The 26,268-nt window shown below is 42.0% G+C and overlaps 2 protein-coding genes across 2 annotated transcripts; both read right to left on the bottom strand.

Moving 5' to 3' along the window:
* Nucleotides 1-146: 146 nt before the first annotated feature.
* Nucleotides 147-19,784, bottom strand: LOC127366030 (vang-like protein 1). Its single transcript, XM_051404715.1, has 9 exons — nucleotides 19,582-19,784; nucleotides 14,353-14,602; nucleotides 13,222-13,393; nucleotides 7,445-7,873; nucleotides 6,779-6,954; nucleotides 5,499-5,632; nucleotides 3,691-3,841; nucleotides 3,253-3,487; nucleotides 147-2,239 (listed from the first exon to the last, which is right to left on the bottom strand). Exons 2-9 carry the CDS (start codon nucleotides 14,421-14,423, stop codon nucleotides 1,979-1,981), a joined length of 1,629 nt encoding a protein of 542 aa, XP_051260675.1. The 5' UTR covers nucleotides 14,424-14,602; nucleotides 19,582-19,784; the 3' UTR covers nucleotides 147-1,978.
* Nucleotides 19,785-20,899: 1,115 nt separating this feature from the next.
* On the bottom strand, nucleotides 20,900-25,025 carry LOC127365659 (helix-loop-helix protein 2-like). Its single transcript, XM_051403978.1, has 2 exons — nucleotides 24,745-25,025; nucleotides 20,900-23,952 (listed from the first exon to the last, which is right to left on the bottom strand). The coding sequence occupies exon 2, from the start codon at nucleotides 23,930-23,932 to the stop codon at nucleotides 23,555-23,557; it is 378 nt and encodes a 125-aa protein (XP_051259938.1). The 5' UTR covers nucleotides 23,933-23,952; nucleotides 24,745-25,025; the 3' UTR covers nucleotides 20,900-23,554.
* Nucleotides 25,026-26,268: the final 1,243 nt, after the last annotated feature.

The raw sequence follows: 26,268 nt of genomic DNA, 5'->3' as shown, positions 1-26,268 counted from the left end.
CAGGTAAAATTCCTTCCATTACTTTTCTCTGGATTCAAGAACTAGTACTGTGAAGGCTACTGAAAGCTGACCATTATTAACGAAAGATCCCATGTGAGCAATCAATCATCACTACATAAAAATGCAACAATAATCAAATGCCTTGAAAAGGTCAATACAAATATTTATTTTGTTTTACAAATGTGACTTTGACACAGCAGCTGTGATTTTACATGTTCTGTTGTATAAAAGAAGACAAGGACAACTTGGGACTCATGACTAGTTAGCTGCATGACATTTAGGAAATCAATCTCTTTTGTTCATTATGTTCCCTTTTCTCTCTCTCTCTCTCTCTCTCTCTCTGTCACACACACACACACACACACACACACACACACACACACACACACACACACACACACACGGTTGGAAACTGCACATGTATACTGAGCACATCCTAAATATGTATAACTGAGGCACATGTGTAGTCCAGAACTATTTACAACCACCAACACTCTAAAAGCCTAAACTAAACTACACTGTCAGTGACCACGGTAACACTTGTGTAAATATAAATTTACGACATAACAGGCCTCATAAATACAATGGGTTTTTTTTAAAAATACAGATCAAATATTAAACAAATTAACAGTTTAATTGAAGTTCAGGACAGTGTTCCTGTTCCAGTAGTTGTAGATAGGTGGCAGTAGTGTGACACTGAGACAAAATACTGACAGCAGAAATACTGACACTGGGTTGAGCTAATTTACACTAAATTATTGATTTACAACACTTGTTTAAACATTTGCCAGCATGAGATAAGACTTGACTATTAGAGAGGGGTTTGGAGAGAATGTCCTAAATCTTTTGGAAATGCTGAAATAAATATTCCTTTAGGTTATTTTCTTATGCTTATGGTGGGGTATAATTCACTTTGCTGACTGATTTCAAGTATGCAGAGAAAAGCTGTAATAATACACCCCCTTTGTGATGAATTATGATGAAAATCAGGGCCGTATGTTTTGAAATTAAATAGCAAAAGGCTTTTAACAGAGATAAAAAAGTTCAAACACATGAACCTTATAGCTGTCCAAACATTTAGTCCCTCTGCTAGTCTACAAAAAGATCTGTGTACACTGCACACACTTAACTACAAACGCGAAGATAATGAGCAGCCACATGTGTTTATTCATAATCTATTGACTAGACCATCTATACTCAGCTGTACTGTGGTTGGCATTCAGTCCGAGAGACTCCAGTGATTTGTCTGACATTTACAAACATGTCTTCATCTATTTACAGTCCAGTTATCTCCACAAATACAGCGCAGACAGACAAGGTAAAAAAAATCTTTGACAAGGTAAAAAAAATTATTCAAGCAATGCACAATTCTGATATAAAAAGTACAGGTAAAGGTAAGTAAAGGGATAAAGTATATTCACATATAAATACTGTACATACATCTGTAATACAGGACAGTTAAATAATCATTGCTAAGATTGGAAAGAGTTTTGGTGAAAAGGGTTCAGGGTTATATCAAATGTCCTGGTCATTAGCATCGCTAAGGAGAAAGAAGAGACAGGTCGAGACAAATCCCGGGTGTACACTACACTCAAAACACACACATACACACACACTTTCGCATCCTAGATCACATACTCCTCCGAAACGATAAACTCTCCCACGCAGGCACACACTGGCACATGCAAATACAGGGAGAAGAAAATGTGTGAGGGTCATCTGTCGTGCATAGAGGAATACCTGAACTGTGTTCTGCAAATGTCAGGACAGAGAAAGCCAAGCATATTCCCTCACGCTTTCTGTCTTTTATCATCTTCCATGTCGCCCGGGACAAAGACAAGGACACAAAGATACTCTATGTGAGAAAATTACACAAACATAAGTACAAAAAACAGTACAAAAAGCTATTTTTGAAAAATCGGATAAATGTAACAGTCCTGTGAGTCCAGATCAGCAGCACTGGTCCGCTGTGTCACCGTTAAACTGAGGTTTCTGATTGGAGCAGCAGTAGAAACTTGTGAGACTTGGGGTCGATGAACTCCTCAGTCAGTCGGATGTAAGGGATGCTCTTGACGGTCACAGCTAAACTAAAGTCAAGACACCTCAGCAGGAACTCTGTCCCCTCCTTTATGCCGCCGGTGACAGAAGCCTCGCTTACCAAAGTCCACTGGTCAGCCATCCAGCGCTCAGGGCCGTACTGCAGGGTCGGGCCAGGGGCCAGGTAGGCTTCAAGGAAGGCCTGGACACAGAAACAGCCAATGACATGACAATGTTCACCAAGAAAATACTTTTTAAATTGATTTTAAACCTATTGGATGGTTTAAAGGATATTTTGTTTATTACAGCCTGAGTGGGTCTCATTTGAATAGTTTTGGCCACTATTCCTAATTGCAATTCCTATTAAATTAATTGTTGAGATCTGGGAATATAGCAACATCTCTACAAACAGTAGAACGAGGCCAGAAACCGGGTTGTCTCATGCTGCCTGTGGGAGAGTGCCAAGGTTCAAACGTATTGCAAGCCAGAATTGCTGCAGATCCAAGCCTTTTGTATTATCTTATCAAAAGATTTTGCTTTCATTGGCTCTCCTTCTTTCTGTGAAGAAACACGAGCAGTAAAACAATAATATACGTACATTTTAAAACCTTGGCTCTGAAAACAACCTGTTTCATTGACAAAACTCTTGTTTGTTGCAGTAATATCATTGTGTTCAGAGATCTCAGCATTTACATTGTTGAGTACAATGTTGTTGTCAACGTTTTAGCAGTCATACCAACGTATGCCTTATTTCTGATGAATTACTGAAGCTAAGCAGTAGTGGGCTTGGCTAGTGCCTGGATGGGAGACCTCAAGTTGCTGTTGAAAATGGTGTTGGTGGCCCAATAGGGGCAGCCTATCCTCTGGTCCTAAAAAATCCTAAAGCCCTAGTGCAGTGATGAATTCATTGGATGAAACATTAAACTGTGGTCCTGACTCACTGTAGTCATTCAAAAAGCCATGGCACTTATCACAAATAGTAGGGTGTTCCTCTGTAACCTGGCTCTCATCATCTGTCCACCTAATCATCACTCAGAGTAATTGGTTCAATATTTCCCTCCCTTTCCACTTCAAGCTGATGTGTGGTGAGTGTTGTGGCACAACGTTTCTGCCATGCAACACGAGTTGAGTTTGACCCCGTCCCTGTGAAGAGCTTTGGGTATCAAGATAAATCCATTATTGATCTTATCTGATAGAGACAATGGCCAAACTTACCTTAGGGCTCATGTTATTGATGAGGCAGAAAGCGAGGTGCTTCTGGATGCTCTCCATGCTGTGGCAGTGCTGCCTCCTGGTGGTGCGGAGGTACTTCTGCAGGGCACGGGCCATAGACGGAAATATAGCCAGAGCTGCTTCACGTACATCCATAATGTCAGACGGTGTCGCACGCTCATCCTCTTTCTTCATCCGACGGACATGTGTGAAGGCCTCCTCCACAGCCACTACCAGCCTGACAAAGAAGGAACACACACAGCAGTTAGCTGACTATCAGCTCTATGTATTTAATCCATACCAGTCATTAGGCAACACTCTTTTGTCACTTTTCAGACATGGAATACATCATATTGTACATAATATCATCTGTTAAAGTGATTGTCTTTCAGATTCTTTAAATCAGCAAGTTTCCCACTGTTATTTGTTCCTGTGACTCACCTGGCTCTACGTTTACGGACCCTTCTCTCGTAGTCGGCCTCTTCATAGTATAGCTCACTGTGGGCAGTGTCTTTGCGTTTGCTGGCAGCTGTAACCATGGCCCGTGACTGATTCCCATTACCAGGCTGCGCTCCTGCTGTGCTCCCCGGGGCTGAACCGCAAGGAGAGGACAGAGGCAAATTGTTTATATCAGCCTGAGCTGGAGGTAGCAGCCCCTGACCCCACCAGGTTCTGATTAATGGGCTGGATCTCAATTTTAAATCTTAGACAGAAGAGGTCAGTTGGAAAGAACTCAGATCTTACACATCACAGGAAGAAGTGTGAATCAACCTTGTCAGAATTATATCCATTTTACATGTCTTTCACTTTTGAGTAGGAGTTGAGTGTATGTTAATCTTTGTTACTTATCTGGGGCATCCTGCCAGATAATGTGTCTCAGTCACAGAGAATGTTAATTATAGCACTGAGAAAAGAGGCAATTTCCACTGGAAGCATCCACACTTCTCCTCAGACAGTCAGATGCAAAAACCTTTTTATTGGGGTGTGGATTAAATATTCATCATTTTATACTTCAAAGGCCATAGTTCTTGTCTGATGTGTGAATTTACTGGTTTGTGTGACAAACCCATAAAGCTAATGGAGCTTGTACAGCAGCATATTAGAGTTCCTGGGGTTTTATTAGGGGGGGGAGTCAGATACGGTACATATTCATGAAGATCATCAGATTGGGGGAGGTTATAGAGAGTAAATGCTGCAGGTCAGGTAAGGATATAAATCATTAATAATCTGATCTGCATATGTGTGTTAATGCGTGTTTTTTGTGCAGGTGAGAAAGACACATTGAATATAGTAATAAAACATGGATAAAAAAAACTCCTAGTGTATACTGTGGAAAGAATGCAGTCAGATCATTTGCACGGGGAGCATTGTAAATATTCTCAGAGTAAAATATGGGTAAACACCAGCCTCTTTAACTTCCTGGCCTACATATTCATGCAATGAGATGAATGCCTGTGAATGAGAGAAAGAGTGGGGTGGTGGTGGGTTTGGGTGGGTGGAGGTTGAAGCGAGCAAAAAAAGAAAGTCGGAGCGAGCGAAGCTTGAGACAGGCTGAGCGGGAGGAAGGAGAGATGTGGGAGTATGTGAGGAATGAGCGTTACTCTGATGAATTATTTAAGGCTTGAAATTCCACGGCCCTCTAGAGGCCTCTCTGCTGCACTTTGATAGGGAAGGGGGGTGGGGTCGATGGGACGAGCTATGAGGACACCATATCCCATACCGCACCCCAGTCATAGATCATCATATCTACAATGTTGTGCAGTGAGTGGAGGATTAATGGGTGGCGAGTGAAAGAGCCTTTTAGAAAGAGAGCAATATGAGGCATTACAGGATATGTGGAGGCAATACAAAGCAGGGAGGCAATACAATCAGTGGGAGTACATGTGTGTCTTAGTGTGTGTGTCTGAGTGTGTGTGTGCTTGATGCATTGTATACATTATGTCAGGGATGGAGGCTTCAGAGTGCACTGAAGGTGAAGTGAAGTGAGCCGTGAAATTAGCAGCTTCCTGTGATAAAGTGCTGTGTAAAGGGACGTTGAGGATTTTTATCTGTACTTACTGTCCAAAAGGTATGTTCTCAGTTTGTTTTTAAAAGCTGCTCATGAAAGAGATGAAGATGGAAAAGGAAACATCACAACAAGAGAGCAGAAGGAGAGGAAAACCTGCTGAACCGGCATATGTAAAAGGGGACAACAAGTGAAATGTTACATAATATAGGAGGTAGTTATTGGGACACATGAGGCAACTAACCGTCTACGTTGTAGACCTTTAGCCCGGCCAGGTGTTTGGCAGCCCGGTGCTTCGAGGCAGACAGAAGTGCTGGGTTATGGAGTGGAAAATCTCTGTAGTAATACTCCAAAATGGACAGAGCAGCCTTCTGAATGCTGTATGAGATGAGAGAGAAATTAAGAGAGAAAACTCAGAAACGGTAGGAATACGATTTACATTATGGGAGATTTACATAAGATACTGAATAATGCACTCGCATCCTCTGAATAGTAAGCAGAGTTTTTAGACCAACTATACATTCTGTTGTATTTTTTCCTTGCCTGATAAAGACCAACGTGTAATTAAAATGTTTGAATTAATCAATTAAAAGAGCACTGCACCGATTTAGCATTGAACTCCTAAAACATTGTCAGACAGTCAAAACATTACATCAAAATCACTGCAGCAGAACCAGAGATACTGCCTTTTTTAATCCATGCATTGTGCATGTATTGCCCACAATGCAATGCTGACAATCCAGTCGGAGATTTGGGTGTGTAATTAGAAATGCCTCATGTAGCATTGAGTTGCTAGCCTCAAACAGAAACTATGGAGGTCCAGTAAACTCACCTCTCCAACTCCAAACCCCCAGATTTTTTTTTTTCGACTGATGCTGACCCAAGTGACATCACTTGGGTCAATTTATCAGGTTTCAAGCAGTTCCCTTTGAAGCCACAAAAGGCTTCACATATGTAGTAAACAGACTTTGATGTGTAAAATCATTTTCTTTTAAGTTATTGGAGGCTATTAACGCAATGTGTGTGGTTTGTGTGTTTGGGCCTCCTCTACAGGCCTTAACTTCCTGTTTACCATCCTGGAAATTCATTCTAAAACACTCTATGAGCTTTAGTCTTGTCGCGCAAACCTCATCTAATTACCACTGCACTCTCCTTGTTCTGTCACACACTCGGTCAGAACAGAAACAAAGTAAGAAAGCCACAGGGCGAGCGCCTGTGTCCGGCACCCCCCCCGACTCCTAGAATAGCTTGCCTTGAGCAAACTAGATGAAGAGGCTGATGAGTAACTCAATTACTGCCTGTGCCAGTCTTCCCTGTGGATATTTATTACACACATACTTCAACATGATAGAGTGTAATGACCGTGACCAAGTGCCAGTGTGTGTGTCTCAATGTGTTCTGTAAGCAAAGGTCATATTGACACGTGAAACTGTAAAATATATATATTTATAGTATCTTCTATAGTATCAGGAACTGTATGTAAAGCACACAGAAGAGGTAATTACAGTGAGGGAGCTTTTGTACCTGAGCTGTCCTATGTTGTAGTGACGCGTTTCTCCATCAGTTGAGCGCATGACACACACGCTGTAGCAGGGCTGCAAGTGACGAAGCTCCAGCAGCACCACGGCCAGGTAGTGGACAAACAGCTGCGAGTCCACGAGGGACACCGCAAACTGGACGATACCATGGTAGTCCTCGTCCTGCTTAGACCACATCACAGGTATAATGAAAACATTCACGGCTGTCGGGTTCATTTTATTTAACCAGGAAATTGTCACAGTGTCATCAAGATTAAAAATCTTGTTTCAGAGAGAATAACGGTCAAGACAGACAGCAGTAACGAGTAACACACAAACTACACACACATATCATGAAATATGAAATCAGAATTAAACAAAATAATATGATCTAATCATGAATACAATTTCTAATATTAAAAATATATAAAGTATAAAAAGAGAGAGAACATTAAAAGACAACTAAGTTATTTGTTAGGGCAAAAAAAGAAACTCTGATGCCTCAGCCTCATTCCTGTTAAAATAACCTCTTAAACTCTCGATAGTCCTCTTAAAATTTTAATTAAATGGGTTTTTAACCATGAATATTGTTGTAAAATTAACAGAGAGTACTTTTTATTCTTAAATTCGCCATTAATAAAATTCTCTTACTCTAGCACACTCTCAGACCCACCTGAGCATCAAGGATCCGGACCCCGTAAAAGAGCCAATAAGACATGGTGAGCAAGAGTGTAAGTGTGGTGAGGAAGGCACGGTACACACACACTCTGGGCAGGCTGGCGCGGCCTGGTCGGAGAAACAAGGCCCAAATGGCCACCAGTAGGATGAGGAGCTTGAAGGAGATGGAGAGGAAGAGGCCCTCGCAGGCTGCGCCACAAGCCTGCAGTCTGTCGGCCCACATCACAGCTGGAAGAAGCAGGAAGACCAAGGGTGTGGCCACCACCAGCAGCCCCACACACAGGCCCACAGCCAGGGGAAGGTAACGGCGGAAACCTTGGGTCCGGTCCTGTATTCCCTTCCCCAGTCCAACCACTTCCTCCTGGGATATACTCAGCTCTGAGGTGCCTGTCACTGCAGTGGTGGTTTCCCCCCAGTTATCATCCTGAAGTAGCACAGAAATAAAGGCAAAGGAAGAGTATGTTATAAGCCATGGATATTTATTTGGATATGTTGCATTGTCTATGTTGGCACTTAGAAATTATATATTTTACTTTATTAAGCTGCATTAATTGATGTTTTTGGTGGAAAAAGCTGCAAATTATCACATGCATTGCTAGATACCACTAGGAGTAAGAGAGATCTGTTGGCTTTTTCATCACTCATTTGTCATTTTAAAATGGCAGACAAAACAGAGCAAAATTCCCAGGAAACTGTCAAAATCAACTGATAAATATAAACCTGGATCTAACAGGCAAAAATACCTCCATTGTCTTATTTTATTCCCTTATTTGCACGAGAAATCACCATTTATGCACACAGCACCGCCATCGTGCCATTTAGTGATGTTTGATTTTCCTGGAGTTTTGCCTCATTATGACAGTCTTTTTCAGAAATTCAAAGTCCCATTGAAGTAATATAGGATGACAGCTTGGGAAGTACAGTAACGTTCACATCGGCTGGAAGATACACACCGACATATGCGAGTACACACACACACACACACACACACACACACACACACACACACACACACACACACACACACACACACACACACTGAATCACAACAACAAAAGCTGAAGCTTTCTAGGCCCATCAGTGCAAATTAGACTCATTTTTTTCTTCCTAGCCAGCAGGGTCATTTTAAGCATAAATCTTTCCAACAAAGGGAGTATAAATTAATGACAAGTCTGCTCTAAAGAGGCATTTATTTTTTGTGTGCCTGTCATTAATTCAAGTAATTAGCCATTCATTGTCCCCCAGAGTGTCACACGCATTGTATATCTCTCCAACTACAACCAATCACAGGAGACACAGCTGCAGAAAGAGTGATGAGGGCTGGAAAAATGACAAGCTGAACAGATAAGCCTCCGTGGCATCACACACATGTGCACACACACACACACCTGAGCACATCAAGCAGTCTGTGAAGCCCCAAACTCGAGCCATATGTTCCCGACAAAGCTGCAGGGAAGCCAGACATGCTGTGATTAACACAGACAGAAGATGGTCGCATTAATTCTCCCCTGTCTAGAGTGTGTGTATCCCCTCTGTAAACTGTGACACCCCAGGCTATTAAAAAGTTCATATAACAATCTCAGATTCAGTGAATCCTGCTGCTATTTGTGGAATGTGAAATATGAAATCGACGCAGCCCTTCCAAATTTCCAATCTGGAAAAAGCAGCTTGAAAATATGCTATAGAAATATGAATTCTGGCCTCCATTACTGTTCACAGCTAATTAACTCAGACATGCTGGAGGAGCGGATGCCATCAGGAGCCAGAAGATGGATGAGCGTGAGATGAGGCGAGGGAGGGAAAGTGAGAGAGGGAGCGGTGGCAGTGGTTAAGGTGTGAGACAGAAGTAAACGAGGAGAGAAAGAAAGGAGGTTGGGGGGTGCACAAGCAGCATTTAATTCTGGGTATCTGTCTGCCAGGCTAATGTGTGAAGCCAGAGGTCAGCTGTGGAAGTGTAGTGTCAACTCCATTAAGTCTCCAATCTCATTTCTATTCCCCTCACATCTCTCCTCTTTTGCTGCCTTTCTTTCTTAAGCCAACTCTTTTAACAGGGTCCCAACCTTTGGAACAGGGTGTGTGACCAATCAACGTCATCCCACACTTCAGTGAAAGAGGAGAACCAGTGGGATTACAAAAAACTATATCCTGTTCAGCTTGACAGTTCAATCTTAATCATGGAAACAGCAGTCAACTAAATGGTCCAGTTATTGGCTTGTTCTAGAGCTTTTGACAAGCTTGCGCAGTATTCATCAGCAGATACAGGTTGCTAAGTTGTTACGTGAGCTCAATTGGGAGCAAAATATATCTTTTCCCCTCCATTTTGGTCCTCATTCGTGCCTCACTCATCTGTGAGGCAGTTTTATTGTTTCGGCTGAAAGAGGAGGTAATTTAGAAACTTATTTTTATGTTTCTTTATGTGGTCGTGTATCTTCACAAAAATGACGTGAAAACACTAGCGTGGATGCACGTCCTTCTCACACGTACAGTAAAGGACATTTTCAACTATAGCTGGTTTGGTGTAGTAGGTTTAACACAACAGGACTTATTTTAAAAGGGAGTAATTTTCACAGTCACTGTAGGAAAAGCACAGGTCTAAATAATGAAATTAATGATGGCTCAATTCCATTTAGCTGTGACACTTGAGTAGAACAGAGCCATTGTAAACACTGGGCTTTTGCTACTACGACAAGTCAAAATGTCTGCTGTGAAAAAGGCCTATTGAATCAGAACTTTTAGACAGTTCAGGTTGGTAAGCGTCAGCCTCCAGTCAGCATGATCAATCCTGCTCCATTGCGTTTATACAGACAACCCTTCATGCTAATGTCTCATGAGAGAAAACAACATATCAGCTACCAAGCTAATACACTGCCAGCCATTAAATCTCAGTGGATTAATCCCAAAGATTAATGCTCCACTAATCAGGCCTGATCTCTATATACAGTGAAGCGAGGAGAAAGTGTAAGTAACGGAGAGAGAATGAAACAGAGGAGGGTTACAGGACTGATAGAGAGAGAGAGAGAGAGAGAGAGAGAGAGAGAGAGAGAGAGAGAGAGAGAGAGAGAGAGAGAGAGCTGCTGCTTGCTTGGCAGTTCTTTTCATCTGGCAGAGGCTGAATATGGATTATGGTTAGGCCTGTTCCACCATCACAAAGCACAACAACACAACAACATACTGATTAGCACTGTTCATAGAGACTCACACACACACACACACACACACACACACACACACACACACACACCAAACAGTCTGCCAACTGCAAAACACAATGGCTAAGCCCCACTGGCCTGGGTGGAGGGTAAAATGACATTTTCACATTTTGTGTGTTTGTACTGGGGAGCAGATTTGTGTCACTGTGTATGTGTTTGGGTTCAAAGCAGTCATAGGATGAAAACAAATGACATTAGTTTAAAATGCCTGGGTTTCCTATAATTTACTCCCTTCTTTTTGTTGTTGCGGTTATTTTTACATTGCATAAAAGGACGTGAGCGTAGCAGGTATGAGTAGGTGTAAGCAAAGCAGAAGCAATGTAAGTATATCCTTCTTCTCCATATGCTTTGGTGTTGCTAGAGCTAACATTGTGAATTGAAGCTGCTGCCTTCTGGCACAAAGTCACAGCCTCTAAGTCTCACAAAGCAGCATGGACAGTCTCAGTAACAGACTTGGCGCTCTCTCTGTGACTCACTTACACACACACACACACACACACACACACACACACACACACACACACACACACACACACACACACACACAGAAGCTGTGGTCCAAGACCGTATCCTTATGTCATAGGCATGCGTGTAAACATGGAGGATTATTCATATCAGCTTTCCTCAAAGTGGCGTTTGGCTGGATGCTAAAGCTAATCTCAGTTTGTGAGAATGTCTCTCTACACTGGAGCCTGTTAGTGTTACAGCTACTCTGCCATCTAACAGTGCTGTTCCAAAAAAGCACTGGCTGCTGGTGGTTGTTCTGGTAATGATGGTGCTGCTGCTGTGCCATTTGGACACATTTGTCTGGAGGGCTAAAGCAACACAATGGCAGATTACCTTACAATGCGGACAATGGACGTAAGATACGAGGTGACAATCACATGACATTTTGGAATGTGGCTGCCCAGCCAGAAGTGGTTGAGCAGAGACGGAAAAATAGGTCAGACCTTCTAGAAATTGTCAGAAAAGCCTGGCTGAAGACATGTTCACATCGCATTAAATACGACTCCATATTCTTAAATCAAATCATAATCACATCAGGAATGTCTTTTGCAGGCAGCTTGCACCACACACACACACACACACACACACACACACACACACACACACACACACACACACACACACACACACACACACACACACACACACACACACACACACAAACACACTCTTTTTTTTCTTACACACAAACAGTACATACACAATGACAAAATACGCTCTTTTTACAACAGATTTCAAGTAGGTCAGAGAGCCTGTGAAGGCAGCCCAAGGCAGAGTTCTCTCTGAAGAAAAATATCTATAACTCTTTTCCTCCTCCTTTGGTTGTATTTTTTGCTTCTCATTCACCTCAGCTTTCTTTAACTTCCATTGCAATTGACCTGATCATTTGCACTGAAAGGAATAGCCTGACATTTTGGGAAATACACTTATTTGCTCCCTTGCTTAGAGTTAGACGAGAAGATCTATGCCAGTTTCATATCTCTCCGTTTAATATGAAGCTGGAGCCAGGGGACAGTTAGCTTAGATACAGAGGGGAAATAGTTAAAATGCCTGGCTCTGTCCAAGAAAAATGGCTGCCAGCAACTCTACGGCTCACTAATTGACACGTTACGGCTTGTTCGTTTAATAGGCACAAAAACCAAGATGTAAAAACAACAAGTGATTGTTTTATGGGGGGTTATGCCTGGCAAGCTCACAAGTACAAAAAGACTCCAGGAAGTCACTGCTCCTGTAAAATAAATAGTCTGGTACATAAAATCCACAAGCTGTTGTTTTTACACTTTGGTTTTTGTACAGATTAAACAAATGAGATATAGCGTGTTAGCTTTAGAGGTGAGAGAGTATAGAGGGTTTCCACTCTTTATTCAAGGCAAAGCTAACCAACTGCTGGCTGTACACTGATATGAGATCTTCTAAACTAACTCTCTGTAAGAAAGCCAATAAGCGTATAATGTCGAGCTTCTTCTTTAAATAAAGTTAAAAATTTGAATGCACCTTTAGACCCTGCTGTTGACTAAGTTAAATATACACTCTGAGCTGTATTATCACAGCATTTTCCCTGCGTCTACTTAAAAACCTATTTTGCTTGCGGAGCTCAGCAAAATCAGCTTTATGGACTGACTGGTACCAATTTGCTCTGCTTTCAAAGCTCTCACGCTTGACAGTTATACCCAGTATCTCTCTCTCTCTCTCTCACACACACACACACACACACACACACACACACACACACACACACACTGTAACACAACGTTGTCCTTACAAATCCGTCCAGGCCTACAAGAGGGATGCTAATCCTCTGACCTATTTGATCCCTTGTCACCATTGTTATTATGTGTCAGGCGTTATGCCAATGGGCAGCCAGCTGTGTAAGGACGAGTTTATAAGGTCATGGTGCAGAGTTCATAGATGGATTACTAGGCTTTCTGGTTTATTCTACAGGAATAAATAACTTCTTTTAAAAACAGCCTGCATTCCGTCACACTTTGGACATCCCCTCTTTGTCGTGCGTACAGTTTTGTGTTACTCCAATGTACACTTCCATGAAAAAAAATACCTGGGCCTCATCTCCAAGATCTGCTGATGGTGTGGGCTCTCCTGGCAGCGGCTCTCCGTTGTGAACGGGGGAGTCCTGGGAGGGGGTGTCAGGGGGGTTGATGACGACGGACCTCTCAGAGCGACTGCTGTCTTTGCTGCTGCTGGCTTTGTGCCGCTCACGGCTTCGATCCCTGGAGATGAACAAACATACAATGAACATGAAGAACAATATAAGAGGAATATAGACACATAAAGATATGATCAGAAACATACTCATGTGCTCATATACTCATTATTGGTGGTCTACAAAATGTCAGAAAATAATTAACAATTTCCTGTTTTGTCTGACTGACAGTCTACAACCTACCAAAAATCAGTTTACTTAATGAATTACTTGTATATGTCAAAGAAAATCTAATAAATTATAAATGACCAAAGAATTAACTATCAAAATATCTGCCTATACATTTTCTATAGAAGAAAATAAATCTAAATCGACTTAATTCAGGTCTAAAATCAGGCATACAAGCAACTCACCCAGCTTGTTTATGAATACTCAAACACAAATACAAATGGGTTTTAGACTATTGTTTCAGGAAAATCAGGACATCTGGACTTTTCTAGGCCAAATGATGAATAAAAAGATAAGCACAACGATAAGACAATTATTCAATAATGATAATAATTGTTATTTGCAGCACTATATGGCAAACATTTGGTGGAAAGGAAGAAAAATGAATATTCCAGCAGAGGAACAGAAGAGTGAGGAATCGACAGGAGGGGAATCAAGTGATTCTCTCATTTGCAGAATAGACTGAGTGAAATAGGTTAGAGCCACTCAGCTGTGACGACCCTAATCCACAAGCCCTGTCTGTCTCAATCTCTAGCTCGGCCTCTCCCTTTCTCTCTCTTAGTCTCTCATCTGATTTATTTGGCTACAACCAACATGTGGTCTGCTCAAACTGAACACAAACACAACAACCTTGATGTGCTCTAAAGGCTTTACATGAAATACTTTTGCAACCAAAGGCTGTTGTGAGTGATGCAGCATGTGATCCAGCAGACATTTGTGTCATGGGAAGGGGGAGAGAGACAGATACAGCGGAGAAGCAGGCAGTCATATGGAAGGGCGGACAGACAGGAAACATACCCATGTCGGTTTGATCTCCCGGAGCGGCTGGAGTGATAGGAGTAGCCCGAGTGTGTCGACTCAGTGTCCATTCCAACGCAGTTCAGAGCCGGCAATTGGCCCGGGGGATGAGGAGAGCTTCGTTGTGTGGTAGAGAGGGTAAGTTGGCAGCAGTACTCAGAAGGAGGAGTGGGTTGCTATAGAGATGGGCCTTAGGAATCCACGATGACTGACAACTACTCCAGATAGCCGCCTTAGTAGCCACATTGACCTGAGAGATAGAGGGTATGAAGCTTGCATTAAAACTTGCTTATTGCAATTACATATACTAGCCAGGCAATATTTTTCTGTACAGGCGTGTGCTCATTCTAATATACGGATAAGACAGGTTTAGTCACCTCTGTAAAATACTTTTTCCTGTCTCTAACAGATATAGCTGGATAATTGGTGTATAATATTCTGGGACTGTTCTGAACTTGGCTTGGAATAATTTACAAGACAAACTTTAATTGGAAACACTGCCCTAAAACTGAGCATTCAAACGCAAACATTTAAAACATGTTTCATGAACAATGTAACTGTTTTTAATTCTTTTTAATTCAGAATTCCATTCCGTCCAGGTCAAAGAAATAATGCATCTCAGGAGACTTCCTGGTTAAGTACAGGTTAAATAGAAATTTAAATAAATAAAGATTTTTGATGAGAATCCCACAGACATACAGTAGGAGCGCCAGGGGAAAACCAAAGGCCAGTGCAACCAGTTTCAACACAGCACTTAATAAGAAATGTGTTTCAAAATGTCATATTTGATATTAACACCTCCTTCTACAAGATGCTTAATGGCCATCCAGGATTTTAGAAATACTGAAGCCAACGCAATGCTGAGGCTGTTTAGTTTATTTATTTATGTATTACTTTTTGGCAAAAAGGCAGTCAAATTCAAACATATAAAAAAAATTTAAAATGGAATTCACTTATAAAATATTCACCATGCGCAAGATTTTAATTGTAGAAATGTATCATCACGTTGCTGAAACCAAGACATCCACACAATAAATGGATTAAAAGAAGGATATAGCTTCATGGCCATGTTGAAAGCATACAAACAAGAGATGTGGTCCTTTTTTAAACAAATATATTCTCAGTTTTATGTCTATGCGAACTCTCCATCCTGTCTTTATGAGGTCAGACTGAAACTATCAGACTCACTTCCTGGGCCCTAATGTATGCTGTGTGATGCATGAGAATGCCTTAGTGCTTGACCATGCATGACCATTCATTTAGACCTCAATCTACACCCTGCCTGTCTCCCAGCTGTTGTCCTGACAACCACCTGGCAATCACCATCCCTCTCATTTTAGTCTGTGTCTTGTTTTATTACCCGGGAATTATTCTCCCTCACGTCGTTTACAGGCTATTTGTTATCGCTGTAGCCAATGGAGCATATAAACAGTAAAACAGCCCATTCAGCATATTAGGATGTGAATTCACACAGCGGCATGGAGATCATGCTCTGAAACGATGGTTAGAGGAAGACACTGCAATGTAGCTGATTTCCATTAAGATGATACGGATGGGGTTGAACGTTTTTCTCTCCTTCCATTACCCATCATGGGAAATGTGGCCACTGTATATAGAGAAACCACAGATTTTCCATTACGGATTCTGGTACAATGCATATAAATTATGTAATAACATTACCACTGGGAGTCTATAGGATTACATGTCTCTGACAAAAGCTATCCATTTGTATAATCTTGCAGGCCTATACAGTAACCTACTGTTATTCAGGTGTGTAATAATGCTGCAGTGACAAAAAGCACAGTTTCTCTGAGAGAGAATAGAACATCAGTCTCCACTGATGCAGCCACTTGTGCTATTAAAAGCAGGGGGACATATGTTGAACAAGGCAGAGCTGCATATATGCAGGACTTCAATAAATATTGTACGACTGCAACACACCACTCACAGCATCAAAGCTCATGTCGCAGCATCAAATTTTAAACACAAAGCAGAGTTTTGACAGAGGAAAGTCACATCTCATCCACCTACATCTGGAGCGTCCACTGTTGCCTTGGCAACACCGGAGGCAGGAGGCCCCATCTAGTAGCCATAATCAATCACCCCTGCTGAGAGTAAATTTGTGTGGTACACATTATGTGTGTGTGTGTGTGTGTAAGGGGGGGGGTGGCACAGTGAGAGGGCACAAAGAGCAAACAATGGCGTCTCATCACACCCAGCACCAGTGTGGTTAAATAAATAACCCCACAAGTTGAATGAAAGCCGTTAACCCCCAGAGTGCTGATCTCTGAGCGCGTGGCAGTGGTGTATGTGGGCCAAGATGATCCCTCTGAGAAGCCACTCATCCACGAGATGAGCATGAAGAGGCATAGTGAACCAGGCCATGTGGAAAATCACAGCCACGGGGTAAAAAAAACTATCAGTTACAAACCAACGGAAAACTATGAATAAAGCATGCGGGCATAACAACGAGTGTTAGGGACGTGCGGCTGCCTGCTTATTCTGAGTCGGTCCATCCAAAAAAATTCAGTAGTTCTCTGAGAGGGACTGAAGGTGTGGAATTTCTCTAGTGAAGCGCAGTTGCTTTGCTGCAGACCGTTCTGGTTGGCTGCACCGAGAAGAGATTCATGAGGGCAGAAAGTGACACTAATGTAAAACAAACACTCATTAACGTGTTTGTTTAGTGGATGGAGGCTGCTGCACAGTGGGAGCGGCTGTAATTATGTACGGTTGGGCTCAGGGGTACAGGCGCATGTGCTGCTATGGACTCATTTTTACAACATAAACTGCACTGTTGCAACAAATATGTGTGGGTCTCCACGGGGAGAGCGGTGACATCTGATAGGTCAGGTTCTTGGCTGCATTTTGCCCTGCTGATCCAGCTCATCAATTAATGATAAACCAGAGAATGTGGGATTTTAGTTTAATATCCTTGGCTGCAAAATCCATGGCTTCCAATCAAGCAGAGAAAGATAAGTGTTTGAATTTGAGATTCCGTTAAAGGGACCGATGCAATGTTGGCACCCTGAATGGTACAGATCAGCCTGGTAGCTCATCTAAAGCACACGCTGACTGAGGCCTGGTTACCATGGCATCCGTGCCCTCCCTCACACCCATTAGCCCTCGTGGCTTCCTTCCTTCATGTGCGCCCTGCCCTGGTGGCATTATGCCCTAATCTGCCAGATGCAGCAGCTGGCAGTCTGCTGTGTTAGTTCATTTCCTTTATCGTTTGTTTCACAATTTCAAAGCAATCTGCAAACTACAAAACCCCAAAACCCCATTGACAACATATACAGCATGATATTACTTTAGGGCCACAACGACTAATTATTTTCATTTCCGATCAACCTGCTCGATTAACTGACCTTTTGGTCTATACAGTGTCATTTACAGTGACACAGTTTTCCAGAGCACAAGGTGACTTATTCAAATTGCTTGTTTTGTCCAACCAGCAGTTCACATTCCAACGGTATTTAATTTACTATCACAGAAGACAAAGAAATGGGCGACTTGAGGACCCCAAACTTCCCAGTTATCAAAACTGTTGCTGATTTCCAACTTATTGTTTTAGCTGTATATTCTTTTAGTTTCATAAAACCCATTCTTTGCAAATGGCAAATAAAACAAAAGCACACACACACACACACACACACACACACACACACACACACACACACACACACACACACACACACACACACACACACACACACACACAAGTAACACAGCCCAGTAAGCAGGATAAGACCTTTCAAACAAATCAAATAATGGGTGACACAGTGTATGCCATTTATGGTGATAACAATCTCCAATCCCTCCATGGACTTCAGATAACCCAGAGGAACAGCTGCTGATTAACATATTAAAACATCGCTGCTGACTGACCAAGATCACATAAAAAGAGCCATAGATGCAGAGACATGAAACTCCCATGGACGCAGCATTTTTTTCCCCTCATTTCATGGACCTCACCACTTGGATATTAGGAACTTCCTTTCATTGTTTGCTGTGACATTTGAGTCTTGGCTCAAAGGTATTTGTTAGATTATGTGCAGAGAGCAAACCTGTGACCTTTGAGTGACTGGATAGAGTCTCAGCCACTCCCACCCTGCTGCTCTTTCACACACATCCACCCCACAGTAAAAGGAGAAAGTTAAGACCTGACACAGTTCTCTGGAATGCAAACTTAGTCCCCCTCTGATCCACTCATGTGGAACTAAACAGAAGTACAGTAGAGGGAGAGAGCGAGCGAGGGACAGATACCTCAGCACATTCCCCGCTTTAAGAGCAGTGCTTTTATGTCTGTAAATACACTACTGTACACTACTCTACAATGCAGTGCCCATTACACCGTGCTATCCAAGCTCTGCAGGATCCTAATGCACCTCAGTAGCCTAAAGGTAGCTGCACTTCTCATTACACTTGTGACACTGCCCTGCCAGCCAGAAAACAGGGTTTAAAAAGAGAACAACGACAAAAGCATTGCCAACACCACTGTCTTTTGATCATTCATGGCAGGAATGGCTTCCAGGGGAATGACTCATCTATTTAAAAGGTTTGCATTCCTCAGTGTCCCTAAACCTCTTCTGCTCAGGACCTATCAGCACTGCTCAATAATAAATGAGTGTAGGTGCTGTTTCACAGTTTTCACTGCAGCATCATGACTCTGAGATATTGAGGGAGACGACACCGACAGTGTCAAGAGGAGGCTCGTCATAGTAACACCTCATCCAGCTGTGCACAGTGCGCGGCTCTGCAGACAGCTGCTGATGATGATGATGGCGATACACACCGTCACCCTGCAGCGGAGGCATGATCTGAAACGCCCTTTCTTTTACAGGCTCCTGGGTCCGGGAGAGTGAGGGATGTGATGTTACTTCTCCGTTACACAGCTGCAGTTTCGGTTACAATAGATCTCGTTTCAGCCACATCCTGAACACCATTAACCACAATGCTTCAAATAATACCTGCATTCTCTTGGTTCTATCTATTTATGTACACACATATGTGATACAGGAGCTAAATAAAATCTACAAGGTTAGATCATCACATAAATGTGGGATAGGAAGACTAAAGGCTACATCTGTCTGATGAGAAGGGAACCATTTTTTTCCACGACGGCAGCATTGAACTTCATCAGTAATTCCTGTGAGGGCTCAGGCTTTTGCCAGCAACGGATATACCCGGTGTAATGGACACGGGATCGCTATTATCAATTCATTTACCTACCTTTATTTCTCAGATGTGTGCCATATCTATTCCTCCTCTTGCGTCTCGGTGAATGCGCCCCCGCTGCTGCCGCCGCCGCCGCCGCCGTTGCTGTTGCTGCTGAGGCGCGTCTGTTACTGTACTGACAGGGGCAGCTCCCTCATACGAGCCTGGCCATTGTGGTTAGCAGCAGCACCAGAGAGGGAGGCAGCATGGAGGTACAATACACTTCCAAGTGCACTAAAATGAGTATTTTTAGCAGCAGCCCACAAGAGGTCGTCCTTTACGCAGGAAGTAGGGAAATATTCCCTGTGAATCAACGTTTTTAAACACCTTCAAGTAAAAGAAAAGAAGAGTTTTTTGCTCATTGTTGCCGTGTCACAGTTTGACCTTCAATGTGCAGAATGATGTTTGTGCAGAGTTGGACGCTAGAAGGCTGTTTTCACAATTATCTGCTGAATCTCTCATCATGAATTTTGTGATCTTGTGACATTACATCTCCTTTAGAAGCCAGTGGGGTCCAGTTGGAAATTCAAACAAGTGGGATATGGAAACTTGAATCATCTGAGGTTTGATTTTTCAGTTAAGAAGAAAAAGAAGGGTAGTTGAACTTTATAGAATCTGGATTTTTCAATGAGGGAGAATGAATAAAAGTAATTCATTAAACTTTAAGCAAAATGCCTGGAGCTGATCTTTAAGCTTGCAGGTTTAAATAATATAACAGGATAAAGGAAATATCCCAGGACCATTTTAGTGATCTTGACTAAAATATTTCTAGGTAGCATTTAAATAATGATCACCTGCGAAACTTGATTATTGACCAGGAAGTGAATCAGGATCACAGGCCACCAAGTTCGCTGTATGGCAGCTGGTTTGTGGTATTTGTAATTCTGTTTTGGTGTGCACTAAAGCAAGCTACTGACACGATTATGGCTTTAAGGTGGATCCTGCTTTAGTACCTAATCTTGAGGCTGTCTTGAAAAGAGGGTCCATATGGGTTTTAAGACCTTCATTATGTCAGCCAATACCACGGCAAAAGGTGCATATTCCTGGATTCATTTGTGTGTATTACCATACCACAATAGAGCCAATATTACAGCAGTTATTGTATTTTGAGCCAGCAACATAGACTACACAGACACGTCACCTGTGGACTGTGACAGAAAGACAGAAACTGTGTGGAGGTGGAGGGCATAAATCGGCCATAGATTCCTTGTGATTTTTATAAACTGGCTAATTTATATCTTTTATAAGAGACAAAATGAAAATGTGTCAAAAAATCTATCATGAAAAGGGTCACTGTTGCACACAGGCCAAGGTAAAATAAAAAAAACCTTCATTAAATGTTCAACAGATGTTTGCTACATCATTTTATTTACTGCATCAAGATAAAAAAAATTAAATATCACTAATACACAGTATAGGAGTGTGGAGCTTTAAAGATTATTTTTGACCTCAAAAACAGCACTTGACAAAAAGATAAAAAAAAAAATTCAGCTGTTCCAGAGCTTTTGATCTTCAACAGCTCACATTTCATGTTTAACCCAACACGAATAAAAATGGAAATCTACAATTTCATAACAACTTCCATCTGCTGATGAATCTCAAGTGATCGAAAGCTCCAGAACAGCTACTAAATGAAATAAAGCAGTGTTTTCAATGGCTCAAGACACACACAAAACATGCAGCTTATAACCTTTAATATCATCTGAACCCGAATAACTCCCTCCCCCACGGCCATAACTTGGCTTAGGCGGTGATAAAAGTAAATTAAAAACAAGCCACAGAGAGACTGTGCCTAGAGGACACACATTAAGACTGTTACAAGTCTTTACAATAACTCAGCAGAGCATAGAGGCATAATTGATACAAACACACATACCCATACAATTGTCTCTAATCTATATTTCTGAAAAGGCCTCTTTAAACAACAATGTGCAAGGTCCCCTCTAAAATATACATCCACAGAGGCCATGGCTATAAAAAAAAAGTGAATATGACCTTTTTACAGTCAGATTTCCCTCTATGAAACTCCATCGGAGGGCAGTGTTGCTCCTTCCAAACACAAGTCTTTACCAAACTGGTAAACTATGTCAGAAGCGTGACATTTAAAGAGGGGATGTCCAGAATAACATCAAACCACAACTCCAAACCTAATCATGCATGAAAGTAAATTAAGCAAAGACAATATTTAAGTCTAATTTGCAGATGCTGTGAGTGTGTGACACGGCTGTATGGAGACAAACAGCCTACAGTTCTTCCCTAGTTTTACTGTTTGACCCACATTGGCTAAAACTATCCAGAATATTAATAACCATCTTTGTATGGGCTTTACAACTTTCCCTGCCCCATTTATCTTAAAATCTGATGTTAGGCTTGGCCTCTCTCCCTCTACTTCCCAACATACCTATTGTATCCAGTGTGTAGAACAAGTGTGTAGTGTGTGTAATGTGTAGACAAAGGGCTGTCACTCTTGCTGCTGGAGTGGACATGAACAATACTTCGAGCCCCTTGGGCCACATTACACCGCAGAGACTCGCATAAAGGGATGAGAGAAGGAGCGCAGGCAGCGTCTGACTAATGGAGAGAGGAATGAAAGCAGGAGTTCATATCCACTGCCTGATATCATACCAAAATATAAAAGCACTAATGTTCAATTATTCATTTTTGTAATGTATTTATATTCTCATTTGACTAAATTAATGGACAAAAAAGGCCAATTGTGCTGCTTGACAGATATTAATGATGTAAACAAACATTTAACAGCATCAGGAAATATGAAGGCAGGTTCCAAAAAAAATAAATAAATGTGGTGGTGGGACGGTTTTACTATTTTAGATTAAAGTTAAAGATTATTTATCCAAATATCCAAATCACGCTGACATTAATCCACAAACACTGGCCCAAAACTTACTACTACGTCTTTCTTTCTTGTCGTTTAAAATTAAAAGTTGTACTATTGTTACGAAACATTGGGACTTCAACTTTGGGCTGCTGACAGTAAGACAATCATGCACACTTAATGTAACACAACATACACACTGTTCGAAAATACTCTAAAATGTGTGTATTTGGCCCACTTTCACCTACAGTATAAGTTCATCACTGCTACATAAAATTAGAATTAGTACCACAAGGGATTTTTGGTTGTGTCTTGCATACTTTAACATCACTGTCTCATTTGTATGTATGTGCATTTGTGTGTGTATCCCCAGAGAGGAGGCAGACGGATAACCAATAATATGGTTGTTATGGTTCGTCTGGAGAAACACCTGCCACATCCAGAGGGAGAGAAACCCCAGCAAAAACCATACCTATATGGGGCAGAGGAACAGCTTGTATGGCAGCTTCCCTTAATAGCTTTACTAATAAAAAACGGAAGGTATTATCATAAATACCTGCAAAATGCTTTCAAAGACATATTTCAAGATGAACCTAATAAGGCCTACAAATAAGATTTTGCCTTTACAAAAAACCTTGGTTTCAGCAATAAATAACAGAGATCAAAATAGCTTTAAACAGGCTTTTAAATCTTTTTAACAGTTTATTTACAATGTATGAATTTCAGCTGCAACTGAATCCCACATAAAAGCACACAAAAGTCCAGCAGGCTATTTTTTGTGTAATTTAAATAAATATATTTACAAAATGGTGCAAACAGAAAACAAATTCACAACAGATATAGGCAGCTAATTTAAGGTCAGGCATTGCAAAGTTTGAGTAGTTTGGCTTTCCACATTCTTCCCCATCCTTGTGAGGACAGTAAGAATATTGAACAGTTCCCCATGATGACAAAGCAACGTGATATTCCCATTAATGCTGGGATGCACAGCAGTGTGTCTGTGTACAGGGCCGCTCCATTATAACCCCATAGGGTATTCCTCCAGTCCTGTCAGCATCCTTTGTCGCTGCTTCCAGAAATCATTCAGCAGTGGTGGCTGGTTACAGACAGACCTCCTCATCCTCAGTCCTTCCTCCTGCTGCTCCTCGCACCTTACACATCCAGCACGTGGTTGAGGTAGGAGATGTAACAAATGGCCAGTCGCAGGATCTCAATCTTGGACAACTTCTTGTCCGGTGGGAGCGTCGGGAGCAGTTTTCTCAGCTCCGCAAAAGCCACGTTGAAGGCCACCACGCGGACCCGCTCCCTGGTGGCGTGCGCGGATCGGTATTTAGCCGTCGCGCGCCTCCTCCGCCTCTTCTCCTCCCTGCTGAGAGCGGGCACGTGCACGGAGCGCGCCTTGCCCTCTCCACTCGCGGGTTCGTCCGGCACGGACCCGCGTGCACCCGCGTTGACAGTGTCCACCAGGGTGTCCGGGTTCGTCTGTCCCCAGGGCGGATCGGACTCTGGCTGGTCGGGACTGAGCATCATGCTTCTGTCCTCAGAGGATCCTGAAGTCAGCAGAAATACACCCAGAGTTTGGGAAATTATTCTGCTTCAACTTTATGATTAAATGTGATTTTATTATTTTTATTATTTCCATGAATGCATTAACATAAGGCATATTTTCCTAACTTTTAGTAAATAATACAAACAATAATGCTATGGAATATTGTGTTGTGTGCCATTATGATAACTGTCAGCTTGTGTTTGTCACAGCTCTGGTTGTCGTTCTTTTGGTAGTCACATTAATTAATTTAAAGGATCAAAAGAGCCTGAAATACGAGGGGCTCGTGCTGCCCCCTAGTGGCGGATCTACACACTTGCTGCTGTCAGAGACCCGGCGCTGTCCGAGGTCCTGAAATTATATCAAGATTACAAAAACAGGTGACTAATTAAGTAATTTAGAAAAATAAGGATTACTTAAAATCAAAGTCTATCGTCTCAAAACAATTAAAGAATCGCAGTGACAAGTGAGGTAATTATTTTATTCTGCCTTGTTCAATTACCTAATCTACACTGGAAATGGGTGGAATTATAACACTGTTTCCAGCAGCATTTCCCCTATGTGTTTAAGGAAAATACAGTTTGCACAACACACTACCGAGTAGTGTTGGTTATCTTACTTAGCAGACGTGCTGCCTGTTTCAAACGAGAAGGAGGTTTATTTTCTTTATTTTTTTTTAAGTTTTGCAGAACTTGCTTTTTAGGTGTTTAATCTCTCAAGCTTGCTGCAACTGCGCATCAGAGCAAAGATTGAGCAGAGGTGCAGGATAAGTAAACAACAATAAATTGAAACGTACCTTGCACATTCAAGCCCCCCTCCCAGAGCAAACCGATTCAAGAATCGCACACAAAGCTGCATCTCATCTCTAATAAGCAGCCAGAGCAGGCACCAGCAGGTAAAGTTATCTTCCCATCAGCCTCCATGCCGCCTAGGCTTTTAAGAAGTTGAGTCGAATCAAAAAGCTGAAAACAGGACGTGGGCTTAGGTTTGACTTCGGGTGGAAAAGCTTTGCATTCCCGCTCGTCCTCCTTGTTGTCCGTCATGGTGTCTGCAGGTGCGCATCACATCCTTTTTGGCTTGTTGCTCTCTGTTGTCTGTTTCTTCCATCCAACCCTGTCTGGTCGTGCGCAAGATAAGACAACCCTATCTCCCCATAAAACCAAGTGACGACACGCACAGCGGGACAATGAGGGAGCGTTTGTTGTCCAAACCTCTTTCACTTCCATTCCCAGGGCTTGAAAACGCGCCTGCGGGCGTGCAGAGCTTTATTAGTTGGATTTGTTTGATTTGCAGACGTTTCGATCTGAAGGTTACAACCCAGTGAACTTATTAGCAGCCCTGTTCTCGATGAACATAAATTGATTATAGTGTGCTAGACGTGAAACTACTTCCAATGACGCCTTTTTCCCCCCTAGATCCCATTATAAGGTCAAGTGAGCACCTGTGTCTAAATAGAAAGAAAATCGAGTGAAATTTGTTTAAAAAATGCATCCACCTGGTCTGCCAATTAAAACTTACAAAAAAACAATAAACACCAGAAAGAGCGCATCATATCTGTGAAGCCTGAGCTTGTGATGAGAGTTTTAAAAGCCCAAATGGGCCTGTGGATAGTTGGCAATCTGTGAACCACAGACATTTGTTTTGGTCATAAGCTGTTAATTTCACCAGAGCACATGCTTTGCCATTTCCAGCACTTTAATAGGGCCAGTGCTGATTGAGGCACGGGGTTAGGAGATGGAGGGTGAGGGCTGTAAATCAAAACAACTCATTTATCCAAGCAAGAAAACATAGGTGGACACCAAATTTAATAAAGGTTATTCAGTCAAGCACCTTTTATTGCAACATATATACAATATTTGCACCAAAGCCTGATATTGTGGTTCAGTTTGAGTTTATGTTGTGGTAGGTGTGGTATTGCAGCTCTGGCATTTTATTTCTGATCTGCTAATCTCTTAGAGGGAAATGTCAGTGCTAATCATTACTAACATAATCATAGTGAGTAAATCACAAATCGCCTCCACCTCTGTGCCGATGGAAAATGTTTTCTCCCACAGCGTCAGAAATGGCCCCATAAATGTTCAGTGGGGATCATGTGTGGTTATTGAGAAGGCCCTGGCATATGGCTAACATCATTATCATTCTCTCCGAGATGTGTCCGTTTCTGTCATTTGTCGATTGGGAAATATCATCCTAGGTATGGTTGCTCATCACAGGAAGGGAGATGTGTCATGTGATGAGATTATTGCTCAGAATTGTTATTAATAAACATTAGTATTTGTATGCCTTTCTCAGTGATTATTCAAGGGCAGTGAACGCATCT

The sequence above is a fragment of the Dicentrarchus labrax genome, unplaced genomic scaffold (genome assembly GCF_905237075.1).
Source record: "Dicentrarchus labrax unplaced genomic scaffold, dlabrax2021, whole genome shotgun sequence".
NCBI lineage: Eukaryota > Metazoa > Chordata > Actinopteri > Moronidae > Dicentrarchus > Dicentrarchus labrax.
This window is presented reverse-complemented; position numbering and strand designations above follow the sequence as displayed.

What these genes read in the sequence shown, in the direction of transcription:
- LOC127366030 (XM_051404715.1), bottom strand. Translation starts at nt 14,423, where the DNA reads ATGGACACTGAGTCGACACACTCGGGCTACTCCTATCACTCCAGCCGC. An exon ending in AAAGGTCTACAACGTAGACG is followed by an intron (nt 3,842 to 5,498) that starts GTTAGTTGCCTC and finishes CTTGCGGTTCAG; the next exon opens with CCCCGGGGAGCACAGCAGGA. An exon ending in GTCCGTAAACGTAGAGCCAG is followed by an intron (nt 3,488 to 3,690) that starts GTGAGTCACAGG and finishes CTTCTTTGTCAG; the next exon opens with GCTGGTAGTGGCTGTGGAGG.
- LOC127365659 (XM_051403978.1), bottom strand. Translation starts at nt 23,932, where the DNA reads ATGATGCTCAGTCCCGACCAGCCAGAGTCCGATCCGCCCTGGGGACAG.